At 39.9% G+C, this 22634-nt stretch overlaps 1 protein-coding gene across 1 annotated transcript in view; it reads left to right on the top strand.

Annotated features, from left to right (window-relative positions):
• cdh2 (cadherin 2, type 1, N-cadherin (neuronal)) overlaps window positions 1–22634 on the top strand; it is a 58222-nt gene that overhangs the window by 21860 nt on the left and 13728 nt on the right. Inside the window, exons 3-8 of the mRNA XM_023286043.3 lie at window positions 13767–13987; window positions 17556–17723; window positions 18885–19040; window positions 20514–20658; window positions 20975–21147; window positions 22300–22437. Of these exons, the coding sequence (XP_023141811.2) occupies window positions 13767–13987; window positions 17556–17723; window positions 18885–19040; window positions 20514–20658; window positions 20975–21147; window positions 22300–22437 (1001 nt within the window). The remainder of the gene's footprint in view (window positions 1–13766; window positions 13988–17555; window positions 17724–18884; window positions 19041–20513; window positions 20659–20974; window positions 21148–22299; window positions 22438–22634) is intronic.

The following is a 22634-nucleotide window of genomic DNA, read 5'->3' as shown; positions in this document are numbered from 1 at the left end:
CCCCTGGTCTGCTTGTTTGAATTCCTACATTAATCTGAGCATGGTCACACACCTGGTGCAGATACACTTTGTTGAAAACAATAAATAATAAGCTTACTTTTAGCACAGGGTTTTATCAGCCAATGAAAGTAATGAGATTAGGCTAGTAAAAAAAATTAATTCCTGTGCCCACTCCAGTGAATCAGAGGCATGCGGATAAGTGGGGAGAACGGCCTAAGATGGGAAGCAGTGTACGTAATAAAACCAGCCACAGACCAAGAGATGCAACCCCCATCATTCCTGTTGTTCCGTAGGATCAATTTCAGTCTTGAGAATTGCTATTCTTATACCTGCAGGCTTAGAGGAGTTTTAAAGAAAATAGGGCCCCACCTGGAACAATTTAATCCTCACAACTATTTCCAACATAGAAGTATTGCTATATCCTGCCTGTGTCATGTACCTGCCGGCCACTTTCTCCCAATTTTATCCAACTTCGGCCTTTTCTCAGTAATGAAAAAGCAGATCAGTGTCCATAAAAATCTAATTTATGTTGTCTTTGTTAAGTTAGTTGTAGTTTACTTGTTAATAAGTAAAGTGTAGCGAAGGAAAATCTTTCTCAACTGTGTAAGAAACTCTTGAAATGCCTTATTGTGGGATTCATTCTGAATAGTCTTAAGAATTAGCTTATCTCTACTTATGTATACGTAAAGGAAGATAGCAAGACAAAAAGGGAGACACATCAGGAATTGGGTGGTGGATTTGGGTGAAACAGTGTGGTTTGATGTTTAATCACTCTCTATGCGTAAGATGTTCTAAAGGGGTTAGAAAGGCTTTTCAGTAAGCTCTTATGGCAGTGGGATGTCTTCCTGGTGAGTCTGGCCTCTGTTGGCATAACACTCTGTGAACCTGCATTTTTGTGTTTGCCTGAGAGGTTTCACTGAAGCAGAATGATAGGACAGCAATAACCAAACATAGCACCTCACTTCTCTCTTTCTCATCTGTCTCTCCCGCACACTTTCTCTCTGAGCCGGTCTAGGATGACTCAGATGGAGGCAATATGATCGCTTGCATTTTTGAAGTTTGAAAACCCACTTCAGAGCTGTGTAGAAGCACAGATGGAAGAAACAAAGGATAGAAACAATTGTATAATAGAGCAACAGTCGCCTTGCTTTTGATCAGTCAGGCTGCTTTGGTGATATTTTAATAGAAAAACACTAGACAAATCTAAGCGGTAAGACGACAGCCCATGTCATTCACTGCCTAGCTAAGGGTCACAAGAAAACACTGTTTCTGTGAGACACATGGACTGACTATACAGCAGCATGAGAAGCTGTCTACAATGATTCACATGTTTGTGCCACCTGCTTGTTTGTGCCACTGCTGTCGATGTTAGTGTGACCCTGATGAACACTGCTATCACCGCGAGGCGACAGAGTATTCCCACGAGTCTTCGCGTTAAAAACCCAAGGTCTGGAAACATTTCCGCAGTCGGCCTTTCCAAGCACAGACAGATTTGTACATGGCCATGCTTGTGGTTTGGTGTTATAGCTGCAGACAAACTGAGGACAGATGTGTTCACAGTCCCCTTCTTCCCCCCCCCCAGCCGTCTATTCCCTTCCTCCCTCCTTCCAGTTTCCCTAATCTAGGAGTCATTGTGTCTGTAATAAAGCACAGCTGCACAGATCCCTCTCTGAACCCACTCCATTCATCTGATTACATGGGAGTGAGAGGGCTCTTCTCTCAGAGTCCAGTTGCACTGCCGGGCTCCCCACATGGTAATGCTGAACTGTTCCCTTAACACAGATAATGCATGTGAGAGGAGACACTGCCTTGTGCTGGACTGATGCCAAGACTAATTGTTCGCACCTGATGTTGCATTTGCACTGAGCAACTGTTACCATGCAGGGACTGCAAATACCAGTCTATGCTTGTGATGTGTAATGCAGATTTTGCTCACAGAATAGAAATCACGGTCATTCTTTATCTATATGAATTGTTAAAATCCATAGTACAGCCTTGCACACTATAAATGGGCACATATTGTTCGATCTATAGGCATTTTGGCATGGAAAACTTTTTAAAATTATCAAGTAGTTTTAATGCTGCTCACAATGCATTATGTGAAGGCGAGACTCCGATGCAGTACGTCAATTTATTGGGTTGGTTTGTGTTAAATTGCTTCTGCTCAGAAATAAAAAAAAAGAAGTCATGCATATGAAAGTGAGCAGCCGTAATAGAAAGATGTGTCTCTTTTACAAATTGATGCCGCATTGAGTGTCAGAGCCTGAACTTCTGCAGTAATGACATAAAAACCAGTACCAGGAACCACACAGCTGAACAACTAAAACACAACATACAAACTTTCTGCCCAACTTAGAAAAACAACAGAAGTATACATACTGGCAGCATTTGAAAAGAAGAATCTGCCTTGAGATACAAACATTAACTGCTTTTGCACAGATTGCATCCATCCATAGAAAAACCTCCCTCCTCCTTTATTCTACACACTCATACACAATCACTTGACCTCTTTGAACACACACTGAGTGTGGGGGAGGGTCCAGCAGGTCAAAGAGTTAGCAGAGAGATGCATTCAGCATCTCCAGGAACCAAGGCAGTACAAAGGCATAAGCTCGGTTGACACATTAAGACAGTGTTTGTAAATCATACAAACGCATGCTTTCCTCTGTTTGCTTTCTTCGACTGGAGCAGCACATAACAAGCTGTCATGTGTCTGAAAACCTGTGTATGCGTTGATGTGCAAGCTTTTGAGAGGAACATTGGACTTATCTTTAATCTTCCTGCTGTGTATTTTTCTTTATGCACAGGCTAATTGTGTTTCAAGCAGAATTTGACACGTATTGATTCAAATGTGGAATGGCGAATGCACACACTGTGTATTGGCAGCTGCCCAAATCTCTCTCTTTGAAGAAGCTTTTTTTCTTGCTGTCATTGTCTTGACGGTGTTTTTTTTTTTCACGTTTTCTTTTCTCCCCAACCTTTCAGAAGGTGCAGTTTTCTAAATCCAGTACGTCTATAGCATTGGGTTTTTCCATATGTCGGTTTGTTTTCCTCTAACAAAGAGTTTTTAGAGAGAGGGAGACTTTCAATTGTCTCGTGATGTGTAGTATTGGTCAAGTGAGTAAAAAGAGGATAATGGTTGGTAAATGTGACTGTAATGGTCTGCCTACCACAATGACTCATTTGCTTTGTTTAGCTTGAAAAAAGAAGCTTTTCAAATGTCCCAATACGGTCTCCGGTAAAGGAGTGTTTTTCCCTGCACTTTTTCTCCTCTTTCTTTAATATTTTTTCTTTGAAATTTTGAATTTATGTATCCTGTAGGAATTTTTGAAGTGATTCCTGCATGATTGTACATTTGCACAATTCACAAACCTCAGTCTAGGCACATCTCTCTCTCTCTCTCTCTCTCTCTCTCTCTCTCTCTCTCTCTCTCTCTCTCTCTCTCTCTCTCTCTCTCTCTCTATGTGTATATATGTATATGTACTTTTTTGTGCATATGAGTCAGTGAATCATTTGTCTTTACTCCGAGAGAGATGCAGAAGCCGGTCTGATCTTACAATATAATAGTCTTCTCCAGAGGCTGTCAGCCTCATCTTCCTTTGTCTGACGCTTTGTTTTCCAGCCAAAGAGGATTCACATGCCTTCTCCTTGTTTCTTCCCGTGCCCTGACTTCTCCAAAGCAAAAGGGAGAGAAGCAGGAATTCCATTAGCTTTGTTCTCAAAAACTCAGCATGAACTTGTGACTGTGTTACACATGACATAACGGCCCCAGAAGTGGTCCCGGATCCCCATGCATTTTTCTACTGCTTTTATTTTACATTTTGTTCTGTAGGTGAATGAAACACATTCTTCTATGTACATTTTTTACAGACACTCTGTTGTACAAAATCCCTCATTTTTTAATATGGCTCAAATTGCAGTGCCATTCTGTTTTGAGCACATAGAAATAGAAGAAAAAAGGGAAACTATATTTGTGTGTGTCTGTGTGTGTGCACGCACGTGCGCTTGTCCCTGCGTGTGTGTGCACCAATCTATGTGTGCATGTTAAGAAAAAAAGGGTAGAAAAAGTGAACAGAAACAGCATGTTTGTGTGTGTGGTTAGGTTTGTAATTGGATGCACTGGACTGTATCAGTCTTTACCTGAGCTAGTCATTTGCATGGGTTTGATTGACAACAGAGCTTTGCAAAGCAGGCACAGGTTTTATTCCCTACAAAGACAGAGAATGCACAGCCCTCTTTCATGAGCTATCACTTTCTTGGTAATCAGTATTGAGCCATCATTGCTAAGGAAATTGTTAAAATTACATTTGCATAAAAGCATATTAATCATATTTAGCCCTGGTTTATCTACTGGAGTGTTTGATTTTATTTTGGTTAATCAGATCTCACCTTAGGCTGAACTAGTTGGGTTTCTGTAAATTTGTGGAGGCCATCAAACTTCATGAAAAAAAAAGATCAAACATCTTAAATTTGCTCCAACAATAGCAGCAAAGCTAAATCAGGAGCATCATGGCGGTATCAATAAAGTAAGGTGGAGTCAGCCAAAATAAATAAATAAATAAATAAATAAATAAAAAAAACTACTCCTCTGTGAGTTTTGCACAAGGCTTTTAAACACAGAAATGAAACTGGCTTTCCATTTTGCCTTGTACTTTTTCCTACTACTGTTCTTCTAATACACAGGATGTTGTCTTTACACCCACTATAATAGGCTGCCTTGAGTTCCACTCACTCCTGAATATGTGAATATGACTCACTTAAGATAAGGGAGCAGTGCTTTCAAATTGTAATATTATTCATATTACGGTGTTACATTGCCTTGAATATCACATGATGTCCTTGTCATTATGTTTGTTCTGGCTGGTCACTCACGTATCCTATTCAGCACCATGTAATGAAAGTGTAAATGTTTAAATATAGTGAGGCATCCAAAAGTTGTGGCACATTTGAAGAGAGGGCACCCAGCCTTGTCACACATGATGGTTATAATTTACAGTGGCTGGATGTGCTTCATTTCATCATTAAATGAACTTCATGTCAAGTAATGACACAAGAGGTTAGGCAATTTGTCAAAATTTAATCACATTCTAATAAACAACTGTACTAATCTTATCAAAAATGATAACGTACAAATAGCTTCCTCTGTGGTCAATCTCCTGGGAAATGGCTTTGTCTTCTTGCACATTCATTTGTACAACCTTTGTCCAGTGCAAATCTAAGTTTTAATTAATTGTGTGGGTTTGTTGTCTCCTGGTAAAGGTCCTGTCTGTCCTTTAACTGTCTTAGAACATATCCAGCATACAATTTAATACATATGCAGAACATCTCTGACTATATTTAACATCAAATTCTTATTATTAAACTTAAACACAATTCGTGCTTATAACAAAATGAAAGTGTTTTTCAGTTTTCATAGTACTTAAAACTGACACTGGTACCTATTCATCCAATAATATATTATCATGCTACATTTTATATTAGTATCCAGTATTCAACTACTGTAAGCTTCAAAAGTGATTTTAAAAGTTGGTATTTTTCTGTTTCATAAAGATCGTTGGTGACAAGTCTTCAGGCTCTTTCAAACCACTCCTCCAGCAGAATTAATTCCTCAACTGTCCACCCTAATGCCAAAATGTGGCCCAATGCACAGCTTCCATTTGTTGCTTCTTCACTACATACACAACAAATATGTCAGCGGTTAGGATTTGACTGACACAATATGTTTCCACCCTCTACTTAAACATGCAATGTTTGCACACAAAGTGGTGTTGGAACAATTCTGTCTGGCACTAGTGGCCATGCCAGTAGTGGATTCAGATTAATAATGATGTTTGATTAATGAATTTAATCAGTTAAATTTGTGTAGCTAGCCACAAATTATTCTATTTTGTAATCAGTTGAAATGTTAAAAAGATTTTTTTATTGCAGTGAGATCATATTAAGAAGAGAGGATGCAGTATGCTCTAAAGAAATGTACTTCAGTGTGATCTTGACGACTCATGGAAGAAGAGTTTGGTGAAAGATGAAACATCTTCAACAAACTCAACCTAATCCACTTGCCACCATTGCAGCATGTGTGTGTATGTCTGTATGTATATGTATATATCTATATATGATCTTGTTCTATATCAGACATACAAGATACAGCAATGGCAGGCTTGACAATGGTAGGCAGTATTTCCAAAAATAAACCTGAGAGACAAGTACGATTGCAATCATAGATTATTATTGCAATAACTTTGACAGGCATATATAGTAAGAGATGAGCTTGAGATCATCACCTAACTATTTATGATTTTAACAGTTTTAGCTTTCTACTCTGTGAAAGCAGCATGAGGCACTGACATCATGGCATAAGTCACCTATTCTATTTTTCCACCAAAAGTCCTGGATAATGATTGTCCCTGTGGAACAATTCTGGGCACAGACATATGGTATATTTCTGTTTCCTCTCTCAGCAACAAATGAGAGATGGGAAGCACTCTGCTGGTGTGATTAAAAAGCCTTAAACGACCCAGTGAACATGCCAGCAGAGGTTATCTCATCACTGGTCACTCGCTGTTTTTTGTCCCTTTGATTTTTATGATGGTATTTTGACATAAGTGATCAAGGGAAAGAACTAAATTGCTTTGAGTCTGTGCTTTTGAGATCAAAAGACCCTAATAATGTCACATTACAGGTTGCACTGAGGCAGTTTTCCTGCCTGGCCCTCGTGATCAGCCTCTTCAGAAAACATCACCGCTGCCTGGAACCAGTGGCATGTGGGCTCATAGTGATTAGCTGACACAGCCATTAGCTGCTTTACTTTTTTACTTTTGTTTTTTGAATATCAGCCTCATTAAAAAAAAAACAAAACTACCCTGTATACCACCAGCTCTTTTATTCAGTTTAAGCAGTGTCTTAACTACATTTCAATTGTGTCTGCCACACTTACTCTGTACTCCAATGACATTACATATACAAATACGTAAAAATAATGAAATAAGTCATGTTTTCTTCCATAAAAATGTATTCCAGTGTCTGATTAAATCTAAAGGTGCATGATATTTGAGCTCTTTCTTCAAGTACTGCCTTTGTTTACACACTAGCAGATGTATAATAAATGAAAGCAATCAATGTTTGATGTTTAATATTTATGGTTATATCTCATCCAACCAGAGCCTCAGGGATGAGTTAACTTTCTGGTCAGCTGAAAATGCCTGAGCCGCAATAGCGCTGTAGCAGCACCATGGCATAGCAGTGATAAATGCACGATGCAGTGGAGCATTTCCTAAAATGTGTATTACAGTGTATGTCTCTGGTGTATGGTCACCAGACAATGACCTCCCCAATACAGAAACAATAAAAACTGATGCATGCGAACATCTTAAGTGGCTTATTATTCACAGCCTGATTTTTAAAGGGCATCTCTGCGTCTCAACCCACCTTTGGCCTCTGACCTCACACAGATTGGTTTATTTTCCCTACTTTTGTTTTTCATCTCTGTTCCTCTCTCCTTCCTCCTTTCTGCATCATTAAAGCCTTTGTAGATTGAGCAAACTGACCAGTGTCAGCAGTTATAAGGTGAATTAGGTTACAGAGACCAATCAAAAGTGTGTGACCTTTTTGAGTGGATACAATAACATCAAAGGTTAGCTGTTACAGACATGAAGTTCAACACCTCATTTCATAGAACTTTGATTTATACATCTGTGATGTTCTGCCAACTGGGTGTTGTAGAGGGTGGATTCAGAGACATGAGGCTATGTTGGTATTATACTGATGTTTACCTAACATTCAGTCACAACATAGTGTATAGTAATTATACATTTCCTTTTAAAAAAGGTATCAATTACACTCCTTTGAACTTGAAGGAGAAAGAACTGTGAAACATGCTGAAAAGCAAGTTCTCTGGCAATCTTTAAAGCAATGTGCTTTTGTTATTTTAGTAGTTTGATTTACTGGCATATTAATGTAACACTTAACATAAGAGCTTCACCTGTACGTATTCACAGTGGGTCACAGAGCTTTTTTTTGAAAAGCATAATCATGACTAAGAGTGTTTGACATCTTGGTAATGTGGTCAGTTTAATGCCCCTCTAAAGCCTGTGTATCAAGCTGCTTGTCTCAATAGCTCAGAGAACAAAATCCCAGTAGCTATGTGCTGATAACTGCAGAAGGATGTAGCTTAGCATTATCAGTTCCTGGCTCCAGTGGCACAATAATCCACACAATGCTCAACTGTCATTGTACTAGAAAACACAGAATCATTTCATTTTCCCAACAAAAGCCTGAGAATAATTGTGATGTTCCCCTGCCCTTCCCCTACTGCTAACCCAGAGAGATTTTCAAAGACCAAGTGTTACTTATTCAAAACAAAACTGTCATCGTGCATTTTTCTTTTCAGAGGATGCTGTTTCGCTGCTGGAATAAGAGGCGCATTCCAAATTTAAGTTAGGGAAGATCGCAGTAGTCAGTTGCATTTGGCCAGCTTTCTTGCTCAGTCAGAAGCCCACGGGTATTTACCAACCATGCAATTGATGTGTAGACATGGGACAGCCAGTCGAGACAGCTGATGTTAGTTTTCTTGTTGCTAATCTTTGCTTAGATTGAACCTTTCTCCCCAATAGGACCAGAGAGAAGCTTTGGCATTAGAGGCGACTCTTGGATTAGTGGGAGATTTGCTAACCTCATAATTGTCCTTAAGTGAAGACATTAGTTCGTCAGATGGGGTTGCTGTGTCCTTGGACAGCAAATGACTGAAATATGAAAATGTGATATGAATGCAGGTGTAAAAATAAAATAATAAAAATACCTCAAAACAAATTGAAATAGTCTCTCTCTTCTAAGGGCCACTTTGTTGGATCAAGGGAGCTTAAAAATCTGTGTGAGATTGAGCAAACGCATATGGCTGTAGCTACTCAGATGTTTATGCTCAGTGTATATACTAATCTGGGGGCGTGTGAAAGGGGAAGGTAGTTAATATACATTTTTGGAGGACCTCTCCGTAGTTCTCTGATTGAGGCAGCAGTTTTAGGAAGGAAATCCTGCTCCAACAATATACATAGACTACACAAACCAAGTGCTAAGGGAATGGTCACTGCAATCAAGCTAGGAAAATGAGCCAGCTGCTTATTAAATGTGTTTATGCTCTGATGCAATTCCTCTTTAGTTTTCTTAATTGCTAGAGACACTGAACAGAGTACAAACACTGCATGTTTTTTTCATGCAAATCCCTTACATATTTTAGGCCTAGCTATAAATGCATGGAATGCTTTGCGCGTTTGAAGTGCAGTGCATTAGTGAAACGCCTTCAAGGGCTTAGTCTGGCAAAAGGCAGTATCATCATTCCCAGATCCAAGCTTGAGCTACAAACAGTTTAGTTTCTCTGAAGAATATCCTATTTTCGGCAAACAGAAATATACCTTGGTCTCATCTCTGCATCTCAGCTTCTTAAAATAAATGGACATTTAGTCTCAACTATCATGATTGACTGTACCGGTTCTGTTTGTTGTATTAAAATAGGTTAAAGAGGATTTATGAACTGCAGGCTGAATTCTTGACACAATTACTTGTAATGTAAACTATGTATTTCAGTGTACGTAATCTATAAATTTGTTGAAAAAATGGAAAAGCATCTTTGATTGCATTAGATCAGGGAGCAACAAAGCAATATTTTCTATTGGAAGACAAAAACAGTGTGAGCATTGGCATGAAAATAGCTATAATTATGAAGAATAGGATGTATTAAGTTGCACATTAAGTTGTTGTTTGTTTCCCTACCAGCCTTCAAGCTGTGGAATATGCATTCATAACAAAAACATGAGAAAAAATATGCTTAAAAGGAATAGCACACGCATGAACAATTGCGTGTAGCAAGCAGCGATCTTACTTTGTGCTACATTAGTACATTGTGCTTTTAGCACTTTATGCAATAATTAGACAATTACAGAATGTGCTTGATATTTTTGTGGTTGGGCACAAATTCTGTACACTGGTAGAGAATGCTGACCTTAATTTAGTGTGTTCTCCCCAGTTTTGAACAAGATTAGAATTTCATATCACAGCAGTTTGAATTGAAGTACCAAAGTGCGAGCTCCAGTGGGGCTTAACAGGATCTTATAAACAGTGGTGTTGGCATGGATGTTCCACACAGCACATTCAGCTGGAGCCTCTGCTTCATATTGCATTGTCTCATTGCCAGTGCAGGCCACTGTACTAAACCTGGTCACATTCATTTGTGAAGAATGCATTTTGTCAGGGGTGTTGCACAATTTGCCAGGGTTGGGTTGGGGGTTTGCCACGGGGTTATTTGCCTGTGTATGCATTTATCCGCAGCTACTGATGAAACACCTACGCTGAGTATTTCTCAACTGTCAGTGACTTCACTCCCCAGAAATTAATGGTAATAATATCGGGATGATCTCACGTGAGAGGCTTCTGTCTTGTCACATTCACAACACATTAGAGGGATTTAGTCTGCCCACTTGCAGCCAGTGTATTTGACAGGGAGATATAAAAGATGAGACTGTGGAACATTTTCTTTTGCTTCCGTGGAGTCACTGAGTCCACATTCCATGTTCCAAATTAAATGTATCTCTCTGCCTCTCCCCTTGTCTCTCTAACTATTTGTGTCTGTCTGAGTTAGCGTTATCACGTGATCGAGCAGACAATAGAGAGGCACTCTTGCACTATGGAGAGGTTAGTCGGGGTTTTTGTGTTGTCGGGTGAAGGGAGGGGCATCCAAGCTGTGAATAGGATCATTGAGTCGGACGTAATTTTGGGCCCCGGTGCAGGGCATTAGTTGGACGGGCCTTTCTGCTGACATGCCTGTTTCCCCCTCTCTTTCCCCCTCCTTTTTAACCCCAACCCCCAGTCGCCATGTGCTGCATCGGCATTTCTGTCCAATTCAAACCTATACCATCGTACCCATGACGACATGTGTGATAGGGCGTGGCCACCCGGATCTCTTTTAGCCGTGTACCTTGGGGAGCTAATACACCTAGATATAGATAAGCTGCAGCTGTGCCACACTACACATTTCAGTGCTTTTATAAGCCACTAGAGCCTGTCTGATAAATGAATGGACACATGCAGGACATTCCCATTCATTATCATTGGAAATGGTTGTGCCTGCTGGGAGTTTGTGTAGTGATTGCTGTGGGGCCTGACTGTTGAAGGGCCTCCCAGAGGTGGCCAAATTACAGACAATGTTAAAGAGCTGGAGCTCAGCTCAAGAAGAGGCTTGGGTTAAAATAACTTGCAGGGGAATGCTGCTGTCAAGTGCATTGCTAACCACAAAAAAATGTATAGTCAAAAGTGCCAGTAGGACAGAAAATGGAAACACGTGGGATGCATCTTTGGGAAGCAGAGAGGGGATATAAGTATCTATAATCTGACAGAGTAGGATGCATTTGTGATGATTGGCATTGGAGATAACTTGTGTCTTAATAGCAGCCAGTTTAAAAAAATTGGATTGAGAAATGAAGCCAGTGGACATCTGTTGTCTATTAATTATTGTTTTACAATTAAATCAGTCAGTTTTACGTCACCAGTATATTGTAGTTACTTATTAGCAACTTGCTGACTGGAATGTCTCTAAAAGACTCTAGTGGACATAAACACTAAACAGACTGTTTTAATCATTAACAGGCACTAATCAGGCTCATACTTGCATGTGTCTTCATCTGTAGCTAATTTGAAGAAGTGTTTTCCATAGCAATTGTTATATTGAAAATTTGTTTAAATTATTTTCATTGAAATAATTGCTGTTTAATGGCATTATATAGCATTCTGAATGCAAACATTTCATTCAGAATAGCATCACTCAGACTTTACCCAGCCTGAACATTGGGAAGCTTCGTAAATCTGTAGACTTTCTCCTGCTTTATTGTGAGTTATTTTGACAGTCCCTTACTCTGTATTCTGCTTCTGTCTGAGTATCTGCTGACTTGGGCTGGGTGGTGATTGCCTGAAGGCTTTGAGTTTACAGGCACCTGGCTTTAAGGCAAAACCTTCAGAGAGAGAAGGTCATCTATCTGATGTCAGCTTTGCCAGGTTCAAAGAGAAAACAAAACTAATTGGTCAAGGGTAATTGAACACTGGGAGCCAAGAAAAGATGGTCAATATGAAGTGTAGTTCAGTGTAGAAGAAAGCTGTTGTCAACTTTGTCTTTATTATTGGAACTGCTGGCTGTCCTGTAATGATAATTCACCTTGTGTGCTATTAGGCAATATTTAGATAAATGGCAGTTTTTCAGGTTTAAAAAAAATAAAAAAATCAGTTTTCTTTGCTGTTATCTTGGTTTTTCCATGTTTAAATTTTTTACCAGGCTGTAATTGAATGCAAAACATGGTTCTTGCCGAAAATTTGTTCTCCCTGTTTGGGTTTTGATAAAATAGAGTAAAACCGTATTCTTATTCATCCAGATGAATACATTGTGATTACAGTCAGTTTCCCAACTCTCCTCAGGTATGCTTGTGTATTTGATTCTCTTTCTCTCTCATTCTCCCTTACATTGAACTCAGATTCAGACACATGCCAGCTTCTATAGGATGCTTGTCTGGTATTGGCTTTTTCCACTCTTTTCAATAGTTTTTTCTTTAAGGAAGGCATTTACCTTCCTTTTCCTTTTTAACCAAGTGCTGGGTCCAAGAGCCTCTCTGAAAACATCTGCAAGAAAAGTGTAGATTTACTACTGTCATGATAGAGAAATTTTATAGTAGCACAATTTGGTGGTACTTGTGGTTGCCCAGAGGAACTCAATGCTCTCCAAGTGCAGATGAATGCTCAGAAGATGTCAGTGGGTCCCCAAGGTAGCAGCACAAAGGAAGATTAGGCACCCACCTTCAAGGGTTTTTGTTAAGTATTCCACATCTGCTTTAATAATTCAAAGCAGCATCAGCAGAGCCTCCATACAAACGGTATATGGTAACATTGTGATCTCTGTGGCTGGAGGGAATTTTTACCTTTCCTTTTATTCCTTTTGTGTGCTATAAACACAAAGGGGGAGTGGGGGGGAGCATATCCACACAACAGGATCACAAGTTGAAGCTCCTAGGTGTTGTTTGTGTGTGTATGTGTGCGCGTAGGAGGTGCGCAAGCTGTGCTGTACTGTCACTCAGTTGTAACATGAACCTATGTTGTACCACTGCCACTGAGGCACCTGTGGGACTCGAGCCCCCATGAGCCACCTGTCTGCAGTGTCTGTATACGTGCTTGAGTTTCAGTGTTATCTATGTGTACTTGCTTATGAAATAAACATCACACTCACTTACATCTGTCTCTCAAGAAGCTGAGCTCGTAGTCATCCGCAGAAGGCATCCCTGTATGTGATGAGGGGACAAAGCTAGCATGCAATGGCCTTAGCTGGAAATATAAAAGCACTTTTGCAGCAGAAATGTACATGTTTTTGCCGGCTGTATGTATTTTCTCAAACCCAACCACAGTAGTGCAATTAGACTAGTCTAATTTACACGTCAGCTTTTTAATGTATTGTTTTGGGGCTCTTATTTAATAGCCCTTAAGGGGCACACTTCCCCTTTTTCTTTAGTTTTGTCTCCCTCCATCTTTCTCCTCCACTGCACCTGTTTTGAGCAATACCTTTGGGGCACAGCTTGAAGTGAATAATGTATGAGCAAGAAGGAGAATCAGAAAACCTTTGTGGACCTTCTGTTTGGCTGCCTGTCTTCTTCCTCCTTTTGTCTATATCCCCAGTATTTTCCAGGTTTCTTTTTATTGTCAGGCTAATTTTTTAACCTAAATCTATCTGTCTGTGTCTCTTGCAGTGAGATTTATCAGCTGTGGCCGAGGTGGTCTGGTGCAGTTTGAATGCAGTAACCCCTCTGACTTTCGGATAGATGCCTACGGAGTAGTTTATGCTGCCAGGACTCTTCAGCACTCTGTGCTCCCTGCGTCACCTCTGCAGATCAAGGCCAGTGACACTACCACTCAGCAGCAATGGGTGACCCAAGTCAGGCTGACACCCTCAACACGCTCCGGCCAGCAGGTAAATACACCTCAAACGCTCCAATAACATTTCTGTCTGACTGATGTTAAGTCCAAGAAAGGTGGAATGATCAATTCTGCCCTTGCATCAAATAACTTACACTTATTAGGTGCATTGCACATTCACAGATGACTAGTTCCCTAAATTGTAGCAGGTGTTCCGAGAGACTGGATGGATGCTTGCTAATTAAAACTTAATGTGTCAATTTACTAGGAGCACAAACATATACTCAACACGGTCAGTGGGTAGCAAGAGCAGATGCAGAATAGCTCCCCATAAAGTTGATTTCACTGAGCATGCCTTGTGATTGTGAGGTTATTGCCTTATCATCCAAAAGGGGACACACCTCTCTCAGTGCTTTGGAAGATGTGAAGCATCTGTCTGAGCAGTAGAGAGCTACACTAACTGTTCCACTGGATGTGTTGTGCAGTCATCTGCAATTAGTTAGAATGACCATGTGCTCTTATGTCAACATTGTGGTTGGCTGAGGATCAGTGGAAGTGCACAAAAAAGCACTGCACATGTCCCGTCTGCCTGCCTTGTAACCAGGAAATGAAAAGAAGCTCTAAAGGCTGTGTTATTGTAGAAGGTTTAACCTCAGTTAAAGACAGTGGATTATGTGATCCTGCTCAATTAGATAATATCTGCTGCTTTAAACTTGCAGGAGTGACACTACACGCATATATACACACAAACAGATATGCCCATGTTTATTTTCTACTGTGTCCTACTCTCTATTCTAACCCTTTCTGTTGGGGTAAATGTGAGCCTTGATGTGCATATGGGAGTAATAATTGTTGTAAAATCTTAGATCATTAGCCTTCTGGTGACTAACTGAACACCCCCAAATGCAATAATCGTGTTTGTTTTGCAAAGACCAATGTGATTTTCTTTTTAATCCTTTCAATGCACTTAAACAAATGGTCACATGTGGCCATTTATAATTGTGTGGCACAACAGATAATGTCTGGAAAGGTGGGCATCACATTTTATGTGGGTGCAGATTAAAAGTTAATACTGGCAGTTATGTGTTGTTACTGTCAGTGCTTGAGGCACAGGAGTCTGCTCAGACAAAATTAAACTCGTAGTAGGTAATGATTTCATGGCTTTTCAAAACACCCATCTTTGGCCACTGACAGCCATTTACTATAGGGATTCCTGCAGGTATATGTGATTTTAATGATACCATTACTCACTGTTGTTGGTTGGTCAAAGGTGAGTATATACTTATCACAGTCAGCATAACGTAGACTTTCCAGTTTTGAACAATATAAGTCTGAAAAAAATATGTATCTCACATGTGTAAAAAATATCAACTGTTTTATCAGTAGCTATATTCAGATTTATATCTGCTGAGAGCTGTTGGATTTGCCCTGACTGTTCGTAATGAAATCAGGGATTGACTTTCCCATATCCAGCACGTTTATGAGGTCATGAGCGGTTATCTTCCCCCAGCACAATTATTGTCATGAATCATCACGCATCTCTTAATCACATCAGCGATTAATTTTTTTTATTAGTGCCATGAATGCCCCAGCCTTGGGAAACATTTTAATCAATGACAACCAAACAATATCCTCATTAACGTGAGTGTGTACTTGCCCGCTATCTCTACCTCCATTAGAACCTCAGCTCCGCCGCAGTCCATGAGGAGAAAACATTCTGGATCTGGAAGGCATAATTTTTCTGAAAGGACAAATGTACACATATGAAATCCTTCTCACAAACTCAAAAACACTGAGGCCATCACTCAGACGAGCACTCTTCTGGACTCTGAAGTAGAGTTCTAGTCAGAAGATGGAGAGGGTTCGCAGAGTGTGGATGGGTGCAGACCTCCAACGTACCAGAGATAGATTTGTATTGGGCTGAACAAACCCACCATGCCATTCATCATTCCAGACGCAAGTTGCAAATAATTACTGCGCTCACTCGCACCCATTTTAATAGGGTAATAGATATTTCTGAAGCATGCTCCTTCACTATCTGTCCGCTTGCCTCTCTGCATTTCCAATGTGTGAAAGCAGTATAATCGGATTTCAAACATGATTAGTGGAAGCTCTGCGACAGCTCCCCAGATGTTAAAGGAGGGGGAGTCTGGGATATGGGTCATGTTATAAGGTGAGAAAGTGGTAATTAATTTCTGTGTTTGCATAAGGCACTTTAAAGTAGTTTGCAGGACTTGACTACCTCACAACCTCACAACATTCAAATACTTAGAGACAACAGTTGGGATGATACTTCAAGGGACGTAGCAGTTTCATTAAAATCCCAACTAACATGTATTGACATTGACGGATTTTACATATTGTTTTTCTGTTTTCCTTCCTGCCTTGTTTTGTTCAAGGTTATTTTAACTTTCTCTGGCACTACTTCAGTCTCCTCAGTCTCTGGAGCAGCATAGGCAATTTGAGCCATCTGTGTGTTTAGTGTCTGGCTTTCAGGTACCATCCTCCTTTGTTTCAAATCTCGTTCATTACAGCCGAGGGAGGATGGCAGATCCATTATGGAAGCCGGTCTATCTGTGTGGGTGCATTTTATCAGGACATAAGAAGAGGTCTGCCATTTAAAACAAACCAGGACTGGAGGTGTATGGTTGCCACAACAGTGATACGCGGGAGTTCCAAGGCATGACATCAGATGTTGTATTGTGTATATTTTAAGAAAGAAAGTCATAACAGAAGGGATTGCTTGTTTGAGCACAGACTATGTATTAAATTACATTTATAAGATATTGTTAGCTTGTGTAGAAAATGGCAGTCTTTTCTTTTAGTATCACAGTAATTTCTTGACTTGTGAAGTGAATAACATTGATCATCTTAAGACATGCAATGTTCTGCTGGGAAACCTGGCATGTATGTTACTTTGACACGTACCACCCACCTAAACATTGATGAATGACTCAAAGAAGGCCAAGGCGTTGACCTTGCATCCAAATGATCCCAGTCCGATCAAGCATCAGTGTCTTAGTCCACAACATACAGGACTCAAAGGAGCAGTTGCCAATGTTCCAGTGCCACACATCCCTAGAGGTCACGTGTCTGTTGCTCAGCAAGTCAGACCTGTTTTGGTGGCAAGAGGTGGATCTACACAATATTAGGAAGGTGGTTTATATCCCGTGGCTATCGGTATAAATCCATAAAACAAATCACATGACAACTGTTATGACATGTCATTTGTTTAGCAAGTATTGGACAAAGTTTCAGTCTTGACAAGAGTTTGACCAAAGCGAAGGAATCACCAAAACCATTACAGTTCATACTAAAGGGAGCACGTGTGTATCAAATTTTGTCTAATCCAATAGCTGTTCAGACGACAAATCATAAATGGTGGTGTTAGAGGTAAAGTCAGAGGTTCACCAGGCATTACAGCAGGAACCCAACATGCAGGAGTGTTTGTGCTAAATTTCATGGCGATCTGTGACATAGTTGTTCACATATTTCAGTCGGTGGTGTAGCGACCTATGGAGCAGCACTACCATATATAGAGCCTTCCTGCTAGCATGAATGAAAATGTATGCACTCCTACTTGACTTCATAGATGTGATCACCAAATCATTTTCTTTTGTCAGGTCCAGGAAGATGCTGTACCTCCAGTCATGTCTAAGGATGTAAAGGAAATAGCATTTCCATCACGAAACACGGACAGCCAACTGAAACGCATGAAGAGAGACTGGGTCATCCCCCCAATCAATGTCCCAGAGAACTCACGAGGCCCATTCCCTCAAGAGCTTGTCCGGGTAATGTTCTTCACCCTAGCACATAGCACATGCGTATACACCGACACCAGTCTTCCAGCTTCAGAGAAAATGCTTTTTGCCTGATATGACAACCTTGTAGGCTCTCCCTTGCCCTGAGCTCCTACTCAGAGGGTCACAGACATGAAACCTATTCCTTCAACTAAATGCTTCATATTTACAGCGCTTAGCTAAAGGTCAGGGCTTTTTCGTCCTCTGTATTATTTATTTTTTGTTTCAGGGGGCAGTCTGTACTAGTGTAACCTGCCATTATTTAGAAACAGAGAGAAATCTGAAGTCCTCTCCAGTGTAATTGTTCCTCTGTTGACTGTTGAGATATTAACTCTTTTTTTTCATGGCTCAAGGACAGAAGCAAGCCTATTAATTTACAATAATTCTCTGGTCAAGGCGAGATCCAGGTGGCTGACAAGACACAAGTGATGCTTGGACTGCTATGAAGTAGATTCTTTTTCAACATGTTAAAATTATTTCCTTGCAGAATCCGGTATATGCTATATGTATGTTTTATTTTTAATCCAGCCATATTTGAAGGGATGATTCTCAGCTTTAGTCTGTGATATCAGGAAGAAGAAATACTCTGTTTGCACAGAAAGAATCAAGGGGGTAGGCACAGAGTGTCTCAGCTTACACAGTAAACAGGATAGACAGCCCAGCCAAGACAGAACTTCAATACAATGTAGACACTCATTATATGCACACTTTTACTCACACTGCAACCTATTTTTAAACCAATACTGTGATTGGTGCTGAAATGATTAGTCAATATGTAACTCGCAGTCAGTTATTAGCAAAAGTAATATATATTACAATATAGATTTACTTAGTATAGCTTCTCAAATGTTGGATTTATTTATTTAGTGTTTTGTAATGGATATATCTGCCAACTAGGCTGGGATAACCACTGATATGCATTTTCTCTGTACATGTGTATATGTATGCCAGTATTATGATTAGAATTATTAAGTATTGAAAATTTCTGTGTAAAATTGGGATTTCTAAACATCCTTATTTTTTTTATGTTAAGTCTTTCTTTCTGAAAGTAGTTTGTTAACAAATTATTGAAGTCTATGAATTACCCAATATCAATCAGACAGTGGTTAGTCATGTTTCAGATTTATTATTAATAAATCTTTACGCCCACAGATCCGATCTGATCATGACAAAAACCGGTCCCTGAGATACAGTGTGACAGGCCCTGGTGCTGACCAGCCTCCCACTGGAATCTTCATCATTGACCCAATTTCTGGAGAGCTATCTGTCAACAAACCCCTGGATCGAGAGCACATCCCCAACTTTCACGTAAGTCAGACACAATAGTTACCCTATAATGATTTCTTTGTGATTTGAAAATGTTTTTCTGCTCTGCTTTATCAAGAGGAATGTGTTCTCTCTGGCAGTGCTGTACATTCCTGCCAGTTGGCATGTGATCAAGGGTCACGTGCAGCCTAAACAGTCTCCTCAGACTCAATAAAGACATGGGGTCTCCCAGGAAATCTGACTGATCCGTCTGAGAATTTAAAGGATTTTGAGTGAAATGAGTGTGTGTTAGATACATTAAGGTAACCTCCAGCTGCAGTTTAAGGCTGCTTTATTCATTTGTGGTTTTTCCATTATATTAAAATAGTTTTTAAATGATGTGCTTCAACACCAACTGGAGCACATCAAGCGAATTGTAGTTCAAACGGAATTACTTGCTTCATCATATTCATCAAATTGAATCTATTCAAGATATCGCAGGAGGTCACAAAAGACTTTTACCAAAAAAGACCTTTACAAACATCCTTGCAGGTTAAGCTGTATGTGGAGAATGTAAACTCAAGGGCAGTACAGGAGCAGCTTCATTTTTATTTTAGTTGTGTGTGTCCCTAATTTGTGAGTTTGCCCATTTCTCTTGATTACCTGTAATTTTTATTTTACTGTAGGCACTTGATACTGTATCATGTAGTTTGTTGATTAGTTTACATTCGAACTACTGTCATGGATAAACTGGGATTAATGCTGAGGCCAAAAGAATGAATCTTAATCCAAGTACATAGCAGTTACTAGGGGATACATGAATGCATACAAAAATGATTATGTATGGATGATTAACATGTGAACAAATGATAAACTATAAAGAGAATTTGCTTTTACACTACACTCTAAGGCAACCATATAAGGGCATATGATGTAAACCATACACATAGCCTGTAGATTTCATTATACGCTGTAGCAACTACATTTATTCAAGAGCATGAATGGTATATATCAGTGAATTGAAATCCTGTGTCAGGCATGAATCTTACAGTCATATGCGTGGAGGGAAAAATGCACTTGAAGTGCAAAACGATGCAGTACATCAGACTTGTTCTTGTAAAACAAAAGTGAACCTGTGCTAACCCGAAGTTAGCAACAGTATAAATATGAGATGAATTAAACCAGTATGTCTCTGCTTCAAGAGACATCCATAAATATGCAGCTACAGTGCCAGTCTTACTGACTATTCTGTGGCAGAAGCTGACAAAATGTAGTCATTGTCTATCTTTTGCCATGTACATGCAGAGCTAGAAGTGGGGAAAGCAACACAATCCCTCTCCTTATCTTGGTGGTCTGAATAAAAGGAATTTTCTGAACTGTTCTCTTCCTATACAAAAGATTTCTAGAGAAGGATGTTATCCAAAAGTTTAATGGAGAACGTTGTTTATGGTGTGTCTCAGTATATTGTTTGCACAGGTGAGCGTAGCCCCTGCTTGAACAGTTGTACAGCCCAGATGTGTTTGTGTTTTCTTCCAGCTGAGAGCCCATGCAGTAGACCTGAATGGCAACCAAGTAGAAAACCCTATTGATATTGTGATCAATGTGATCGACATGAATGACAACAGGCCCGAGTTCACTCATCAGATCTGGAATGGCACTGTTCCAGAGGGTTCCAAGCCAGGTAGTATACTACATGAGACGTATTGGTTGTTGTCTGAGCCTCCAGCGCCGCTTGCTGCCATAGTTTTAGCAGATCAAACAGCATTGATGGCATTCCTGGGGTGGCCACTTTGTTAACAGCCATCAGTAGTTTTCTGAGGTCATAAAAAAAAAAAGAAGAAAAAAATGTTTGAATATATTACAAAGCTGTAAATCTAGTAGCATTCAGTGTAGCACTATTCTCTCAACTGTTAATGCCTTTAGATTGCAAGTAAAAAATGAAATAGAGAGATGATGTGAAAATATTGGCATTCTGCCTCCTACTTTCTTTCCCACAGGAACATTTGTTATGACAGTAACTTCTGTTGACAAAGATGACCCCAAAACAGCTAATGGGATGCTACGTTACAAGATCTTGTCTCAGAATCCCGAGAGTCCGACCTCCAATATGTTCACCATCAACAATAAAACGGGAGGCATCATTACAGTGGCAGCTGGCCTGGACAGAGAGGTATTCAACACTTTACTCCCATTCAGATTTTTTCTTCGCCATCACTTTTTTCTTTACCTTCTCCTACTTAGGTTTTTTTACTCATCGAATACACCTAATTACTGTTGCCACTCCAGATAGACTCTGTCATTACCAATGTTAATGAATGTGAACTAAATAGATATATTACATCTGCATTTAAGTGAGACTTTCATTAGCAAGGCCATCCATTATATTAATTATTCTTCATCTTGCATTTGCTTCTTGCTCAAGATATATATCAACATATCACTTTCCATGTTTACATAAATGGGCTGTGTTTTTAAAAATACGGTGACAAAACACAGCTTGAGTATTGCCGCTAATATCCAGACTGTCTGAGAACTAATGAGCCAAAGTGAATTTTGCTTATTACCAACTAAATGAGAAGTAGAAGTGGACTGTTTCACACTTATTTACTCTTACAAGGAGGCAGCGTGCATCACTGAACAGCTAAATGTTTCTCTTCCGTCATTCGCGCCCCTCTTCTCTGGCTTTTCTTTCTCTAAAGCAGAAGCTTTACTTGCATCTTCTTTCTCTTTATTTACCATGCTGTAAATTTTGTCACTCTTTCATTTAATTGGAATTGCATGACTGTTTGAGAAAATAAATAAAATAATATATACAGCTGGAGCCAGTTGGTGCAATTCTAGTGAGGGCAATCTGGCTGAGGTGGCTGCTCAATCACTTTCGCCCTGGGGCCACCGTTTTATGTCCGCCAGTTGCCACCATGAAAGTAATTTGCCCGACTCTCATTACCTAGCAACTGGTCCATCACCTGAGTGGTTTTTAATGTGAAAAGAGTCATTTGTTAGCTTCATAATAGTGTTCATAGCAGAGGTGTACTTTTCACACATGCACACACAAACACACATCACCCCGTAGGGAAAAATATGATTTATAGAAAAGCCTAACGTTAGTAATCACAATTAAGCAGTTCATATTTGTTTCATTTTAGCTGAGCACATTAACACTGATGTACAATGTGTTACCATCCTACCAGTGACTGTTGTGAAGTTTACCACAATTCAGTACCAGTCTTCATGAAGCTTTTAAGTCACTGTTGTTTTTTTGGTTTGGTTTTTTTTGTTGGTTCAACAACTATCCCCATATCTCTCTTTTCTGCCCCACTAGAAAGTGCCCCAGTATACGTTGATCATCCAGGCCACTGACATGGAGGGCAACCCCATGTACGGCCTCTCCAACACAGCTACTGCTGTCATCAGAGTCACTGACATTAATGACAACCCGCCAGAGTTTACTGCTGAGACGGTAAGAAACAAGCTCATATCTGAGGTGCCAACATTTTAAGGTCAGCGTATGAAAAGCACCACAAGGACCACCATTTCACTCCCCACTGTGGATATATGCAGTCAACCGTCAGTTCTGCTCACTTACCTAGTTCTGCTTGCCCTGCATTACTGAAGCCATACAGATATACAAGTCGCCAGCCGTGCGTAAAGTGTTAT

The sequence above is a fragment of the Amphiprion ocellaris genome, chromosome 10, assembly GCF_022539595.1.
Source record: "Amphiprion ocellaris isolate individual 3 ecotype Okinawa chromosome 10, ASM2253959v1, whole genome shotgun sequence".
Taxonomy (NCBI): domain Eukaryota; kingdom Metazoa; phylum Chordata; class Actinopteri; family Pomacentridae; genus Amphiprion; species Amphiprion ocellaris.
The sequence above is the reverse complement of the archived record's forward strand: the minus strand, read 5'-3'. Positions and strand labels throughout refer to the sequence as shown.